Here is a 7,295-nt window from a genome sequence, read left to right on the forward strand (position 1 = left end):
ATATTTATCAATCACCTCATTTTCACGTGTTTTGGCCCCAAGTAGTTCAAACTTTTACTTATGCATAAATTTTACTTTCATTGCACAATCTCAAACTAAAATGGAATCATTCTTTAGTTTAAATTAGTTAGTAATTATACGATAGTAAAGTAATAACGACGTCTCTTGGGAAACGATATCTGGTCTTACCGGTTTTACTACTTGAGCGATTTGGTACACTTGCCAAAGTCTCAACAAGTTTTTGGCGCCTTGCCGGGGACTTCGGTCTAATTACTTTACTTTTGTGTGATTTCTAACCTATTTAAGCTTTACTCTTATATTCTTTTTATCTTGAATAATTTTTGTTTCATTATTTGTGGGCTAACTTGGTGCTCTAGTACTATTGGCTCTAGTGTATGTAGGGCACAATCCGTTCTAGGAGCACACGATCTTCTAAAACCTCTCCTCTTAGATATCGCAGTTGAAAAGACTTCCCGAAGAAACAATAGTAGAAGAAGAAGAGAGGATCGGGCATCTAGAGAAACTTCTCCAGCTCCTGTGACTCCTGAGCAACTCATTGTGCCTGCAGCTGAGCAGGAAGTGGAACAAATGGCTGAAAATATGAATGGTGTTGGTGATGGGCAAGATAGACGCACTCTGGAGGATTTCAATACCTTTTCAGGGTCGTTTCATTTCAACAGTATTGCTCGGCCACAAATCAATGCACCAAACATGGAGGTGAAGCCTGCTCTCATTCATCTGGTGCAGAGCAAGTAATTTCATGGCCTGACACATGAAGATCCATTCAAACACATCACCTGTTTCTTGGAATTATGCAATACAGTGAAGCTCCAAGATGTTCCTGATGACTTCATAAGACTCAGTCTATTCCCATTCTCTCTCGAAGGCAACGCCAAGGAGTGGCTCACTTCATTTCCAGAAAATAGCCTCACTTCATGGGATGATGTGGTGGCCAAGTTTTGCAACAAATACTTCCCTCAATCCAAAGTAACAAAAGGGAAGCAAGAGATTTCATCTTTCCAGTAGGGTTTTAGTGAGACATTGGGTCAAGCTTGGGAAAGATTCAAAGGGCTACTAAGGAAAACACCCACTCATGGGTTTGATGAGCCCACAGTCCTGATCGTGTTCTTGACAGGACTGGGTTCCCAAACTAAGTTAATGTTGGATGCCTCATCTGGAGGAAATATCAGTTGGAAAACCCCAGAGGAAGCCCAGATGCTCATTGAAAATATGGCTGCTAATGATAACGAATCACAGAATGAGAGGGGGCAACAAAGAGGTGTCCTACAACTCCAGTCTCATGATGCCATCTTGGCCTAAAATAAACTCATGACCCAACAGCTTGAAATCCTCATGAATAAAGTCTCACAGTTGCAAGAGCACCAAAATGTGTCACATGCCCAACATCAAGGATGTTCAGTGTGTGGTGGAGGGCATATAAGTGGCCAGTGTGTGAAGGAAGGCATGACCCAAGAAGATGTAAACTATATGGGTATTCAAAACCGGCCAAACAATTACAACCAAGGTTGGAGACCCCACCCTAGCATGGGCCAAGGGCAAGCTGGGCCATCAACTAGACCACCACATCACAATACCAACCTCACTCTGCTTGTGCTGAAAGATCCTCTAAGTTGGAAGACACTCTCCAACAGTTTATGCAAGTCTCCATTTCTAATCATTAAAGCACTGAAGCTTCCATCAGAAACTTGGAGATCCAAATGGGCCAATTGGCCAAGAAGTTGGAAGAGAAATTTGACAAGGGTTTTGGAGCCAATACAGAAGCTAACCCAAAGGAAGAGTGTAAAGTTATCACCACTAGAAGTGGTAAGGTGTTAGTTGAAAAAGAGAAGGAGGACAAAGAAAATAAAAATGAGGAAGTGGAGAGAGTGGAGAGAAAAGAGAAGATGAGAGTGGAGAGAAAAGAGAAGATGAGAGTGGAGAGAAAAACAATGAGGAAGAGGAGAGAAAAGTGGAGGACAAAAGTGAGAAAAATGAGGGTGTTAGAGAAGAGGGAAAGAAGAAGGAAAAACACTCCCATACCCAAAAGTCCTCTCAAGAAATGAGAAAGAGAAGCAATTCGGGCATTTCATGGATGTCTTCAAGAAATTGGAGATTACTATGCCCTTGACCGAAGCATTGCAACAAATTCCCTCTTATGCTAAACACATGAAACAGTTCCTTAGTAAAAAGAAGAAGTACTTAGAGGAAGGAACAATTGAAGTTCAAGGGAATTGCAGTGCTATTATGCAGAAGACTCTACCCTCAAAATTCAAAGATCCGGGGAGTTTCACCATCCCTTGCACCATTGGGAATTATGAGATAGGGAAAGCACTTGTTGACTTAGGGGCTAGCATCAATTTGATGCCCCTATCTATGCTTCACAAGATTGGTGGTTTGGAAGTTAAGTCTACAAGAATGGTTTTGCAAATGGCAGACAAATCCATCAGGCATCCCTATGGTGGGGTTGAAGATGTAGTGATCAAAATTGACAAGCTTCAATTTCCAGTGGACTTTGTAGTTATGAAAATGGGGGAAGATGCAGAAACACCTCTCATTCTTGGAAGACCTTTTATGAAGACAGCCAAGGTTTTCATTCATGTGGATAAGGGAACTGTGCTATTGAAAGACCAAGATGATGAGGTAACTTTCAATGTCTTTGAAGCTGGGCAGCAAAGTCAAGAGAAGCGGACTAGTCCCAAAGCTAAGAATGAAGTTCTATCAGTGACTAGCCTAATAGGGCAAGCTGCCCAAGTGGTCAACAAGAGGGTCAATTGTTTCTCTCCAAAAGTGGAGGATGATGATGGAGACAAAGAAGAGAAACTTGTTCATCAACACTCCATCGTGGAAAGTGATGAACCCAAACTTGGCAAACCAGTGACGCTCAAGAACAGGTTATGGGTTATCAAGGCACTAAAGGCAAATGGGGTACTTGAAATTGAGGCCCCATATTCAAGGAGAGTCAAGTTGGTGACAAGAAAAGTGTTGAAATTGTGTTGGTGTCATGAAAGGAAGAAGCACACCAATATCAAAAATCAAATTTGAGCATCATGGTGTCAAGCTAATGACGTTAAACAAGCACTTGCTGGGAGGCAACCCAGTTTTCTATCCCTTCTCTTATGTGTGTTTTCTTATTTTTTTTTTGTTTTGATTGTTTGAAGTTGGTTTGATTGTCCTTAGTTCAATTTAGTTGTTTAGGAAGTGTGCTTTTGATTTGAAGTTTGTGTTAAATTGGTGGATTTTGAGTGTTGTGATGTCATGCTGTGATCAGACTCAAATCAAGTTGTTTATGTGTATTCTGGTGTGGTGGTGTTTGGTCAAGTTTAGTTTGTTGAGTTGAGGCATGCTTTAAGTGCTTTTGTTGTCAAAAAAGTCAAAACTTAAGTTGGAGAGTTGAAAAACCTTGAAAGTGGACATTTGATTTAGCGTTCTAGCACTCAATTTCATTCCCTAAGAATTTGAACAAGTTTGTATAGTGAAAACACACTAATCTGGGCTGAATTGAATATTTAGAAGTATCAAAATCGAAAAGTCAAAGTTGAGTTGGACCATTTTTCTGTGCTGCAGAATTCTGCAGCAAATCTGCATAATTTGCGCTGGGCGCCACTTATCTCACGCCCAGCGCCACTTCTCACTGCCTCAATAGGAAATGTTGCACTTACCTCATGCCCAGCGCCACTCTTATCGCGCCCAGTGCGAAGCTGCAGACTTTGAGTCTGACTTGGGCCGATCTGCATATTTGGCCCATTTGTCCCACTTGACTCATTTTCACTCTCTGACCCCCTTCTCTCACAATCTCCTCACTCAAGTCATTACTCTCATCTTCCAATACCACACATTCTCCATTTCAAAACCCTAACCCCCCCTTTCAAACAACCACTCACGCACTACCCACTACCATCAACAACCCCACACTCACTTTCTTTGCCTTCCACTGCAACCCTTCCTCTAATACTCCTCATTCCCACTCTGCAAGCACCTTCTCACTCACCTTTCTTCTCCCAAATCCAACACCATCATCACCAGTGGAGGCTGCTGCTGTCACCCTACTCACGGCCCAAACCCAAGCATTATAACCACCACCCATTCTCAGTTTCTCCACTGCCCACCAAGTGTTCGGTGCATTGCCAAGCTTAGAGGCCACAATTTTGCTGCTGCATTCTCACTTGTCCAAGTCCTCAATTTCACATTTCAACCCTCTCCAACTCAAGTAGGCCATGACACCTTTCTCGTTTTCAAATTTTAATTTGTGATATGCTTGGTTGTGATTTGTGTGAAATTGGGTGGAGAATTTTCTTGATTTGCCTATGCTTGATTGTTTGTGATTGCTTGAACCTTGGCATGCAACACATCCATGCATATTTGCCTCACCCATTGAGTTAAAAGTGAGCCATCACTGCACATGCAGAATTTTTCTGCATAATGTTTCTGCATAATTCGCGCTGGACGCCACCGTACTGGCGCCAGGCGCCACTGTCCCTGCACCTGAAGCTGGAAAAAGGGGCTTTCCAACAAGCTTTCACGCCCAGCGTGGCCCAGCCCATGCCCAGCGTCAACACCCTGCACCCACAACACTCTTCTTCCATCAATTTTGTTTTGCTCTGTTTTCGCTTTATTTTGTTCTTGCATGTCTTGTTTGTTTATCCTTGTTGTGTTCCCACTATGTTGTGCATTGCTAAGTCGTGGTTGTACATCAAGTTGAAAGTTTGTTGCTCATGGTGTTTCTCTTGAGTATTAACATGTTAAACCATTTGCTTCAAACTTGTATACAGGCATGGCATCATCCTCTAACCCCAAAAGAATCAAGACGATTGGCCACAAGAAGGACAAAGGCAAAAAGAAGAAGAGCAGCATCTATAGCCACCATTTCCTCTCCAAGAAAAATGAGGACCATTTTCAAGTGATTCAGAACCGTAGACTGTTGATGGAGAGGCAAGTGGAAAAGTTGTATTTGGATGCTCCTGATTTTGGTGATGAGCTTGAGAGGAGGAACTGGGCATGCATCCTTACCTACCCTGAGCCGGCAAGCATAGCAATTGTCAAAGAATTTTACGCGAATGCTCGACATTTCTCTGATGAGGAAGAACCATTCCTCATCTATGTCAGGGGTAGAAGGGTACCATTTGACGCTCTCACCATCAACTCCTTCTTAGGCACTGATTGGCCTCAAGATCTAGCCTCTTGCGAGTATACTGCCGCACGTTCTGATGAGTTTAAGGACGTGGACATTGAGGAGGTGGAGCGTGTTCTTTGTGTTCTGGGGGGGCACTTCCATAGAAACCACAATGGCAAACCTCTTCATATTAAACATTCTCTCCTCACCCCTGTGAACCAGTATTGGGTAGCTCTCATACATGCCAACATTAGCCCCTGCTCACACGTTTTTGATCTCATCACCACTCGTGCTATCCTTCTGTACTTCATCTTGCAGGGTCGGCAGATAAGTTTGGGTCAACTAATCGCTACCGAAAATTTTGATTTTGCCCAATCTGCTAACCCGAAGGCCCCCCTTGGCTACCCTTCTCTCATCACCTATTTGTGCGCATTAGCTGGGGTGGACACTTCGGAGGCCCCATTCGAGCGGCCACGACAGAAGATTGATGGGGCATACTACAGGCAACACTGCATGTCTAATGCGGCTGGCATTCCCGCTCCTGGTCCTCAGCAGCACCATGAACCCGTCCAGACTCCTCAGCCTGCCCACCAGGACCCACAGGACGCCTTCTCGATGTTGGAGATGCGTCAGATGCTACAACACTTGAGTGCACAGGGCACCTCGGCTGGAGTTGGAGCACAAGCCATGGATGAAGAGGGCACTGAAGAGGTTGATTCAGATGGTGGAACTGAGATCATTGAGGATAACGTGGATGAGGATGACGACTGAAGCTTATGGATCAGGCTTAGTCACTGCACTTCATATTGGGGATACCTTTTATTTTTCTGTCATGTCTTTAATTTCAAGTTTTTATTTTCAAATTCTAGTTCAGTTTCTCTTTTTAGTGTTTGAACTTGGCTTGAGGGAGTTTGATGACATTGTTTTGATATCAAGTACTCTTTTTTATTGTGAAAATTGTTTTGTGCTTGCTCGATTTCTTTGAGATGATAGGATTGAGATGTGAAGATTTGATTGTGGTTGCTCATAACTGTTTGAGATTATGCTAGGTTTTTCTTGTGGTCAATATATAGGGAATTGTGTTTGAAAACAAAAATGTGGAACCCTTAGAAACCTAGTGAGATGTTATGCCTCAGAATTTTTGTTGAACGATATCACTTTGGAATCTCAATTGATTTTGCCTGATTGTCTCTATGTGAATCATTTACTTGCTTGTTTCATGTGATCAAGGCCATCTTGTTCTTCTATCTTGTCGATGTTTTGAACCCGAGAACTACTGTAACCCTGTGAACCTGGAAGAAACATTGATCCCATTCTTGAGCCTTTTGACCAATATTGCAAACTTTGACCTCCTTACCATGAGTTAAGTGGAGCATTCATTTTGGTAGAGGAAAATGTTTAAGTTTGGGGTGGTTGAGGTTACAAAAAGAAAATGACAAGAAAAGCAAAAAAAAAAAAAAAAAAAAAAAAGAAAAAAAAAAAAAAAAAAAAAAAAAAAAAAAAAAGAGCAAGAAAAAGAATCAATAGATGAAAAGTTGGAAAAAGAATTGAGAATTGGTTGTAATTTCTTGAAGTTAAGAAGAGGATTTTGTTGACTTGTGCTGATTTGAATGCTCTCTTAGCTAAAGGTGTTTTGAATCTAGAAAAACCAAAATTCCTTCTTAGCCCAACCAAAATACAAGCCTTGAAAGTCCTTGTGATGCAAACTTGCAGGTGAATGTATTCATTGTGGTAGAAATAAAAGGAAAAGTTGAATTGTGTGACCTTGTGTTGCTAAGAGTGAGAAACAAACATCCTTATACACCAGTGCGCTTGAGAGAAACAGTTTCCTTGGTGAGGAAAGGGTTCATGTTAGTGTTGAGAACACTTTCGCCATGTTTGTTGACCCCTCTTAAAACCTGACATATTTATTGTGATTATTGTTCTGTGAGCACCATGGTTGCAATTTTCTCTGTCAAAGATTCATCTTCTCAAAGTTGATTTTACCATGAAGAGCAAGTTTGATTGGATCCTAATTGTCTTGAGTGTTGATTCATTGGAATTGAACTGTCTGTCTAAGCCTTGTTCTCCCTTTTTGCTTGAGGACAAACAAAGTTTCAAGTTTGGGGTTGTTGATAACGGTAATTTTTACCATTATCTATGGTGCATTTTTCTTGCCAAATCAACACTCCTGAAGCTTGAAACA

At 41.9% G+C, this 7,295-nt stretch overlaps 2 protein-coding genes across 2 annotated transcripts; both read left to right on the forward strand.

The window, feature by feature from the left end:
- The first annotated feature begins 2,088 nt into the window (after positions 1–2,088).
- Positions 2,089–3,042, forward strand: LOC106766094. Its single transcript, XM_014650852.1, has one exon. The coding sequence runs from the start codon at positions 2,089–2,091 to the stop codon at positions 3,040–3,042; it is 954 nt and encodes a 317-aa protein (XP_014506338.1).
- A 1,729-nt stretch (positions 3,043–4,771) lies between these two features.
- LOC106766095 lies at positions 4,772–5,881 on the forward strand. Its single transcript, XM_014650853.1, has one exon. It carries the CDS (start codon positions 4,772–4,774, stop codon positions 5,879–5,881), a length of 1,110 nt encoding a protein of 369 aa, XP_014506339.1.
- Positions 5,882–7,295: the final 1,414 nt, after the last annotated feature.

The sequence above is a fragment of the Vigna radiata genome, chromosome 7, assembly GCF_000741045.1.
Source record: "Vigna radiata var. radiata cultivar VC1973A chromosome 7, Vradiata_ver6, whole genome shotgun sequence".
Taxonomy (NCBI): Eukaryota; Viridiplantae; Streptophyta; class Magnoliopsida; order Fabales; family Fabaceae; genus Vigna; species Vigna radiata.

What these genes read in the sequence shown, in the direction of transcription:
- LOC106766094 (XM_014650852.1), top strand. Translation starts at nt 2,089, where the DNA reads ATGGATGTCTTCAAGAAATTGGAGATTACTATGCCCTTGACCGAAGCA.
- LOC106766095 (XM_014650853.1), top strand. Translation starts at nt 4,772, where the DNA reads ATGGCATCATCCTCTAACCCCAAAAGAATCAAGACGATTGGCCACAAG.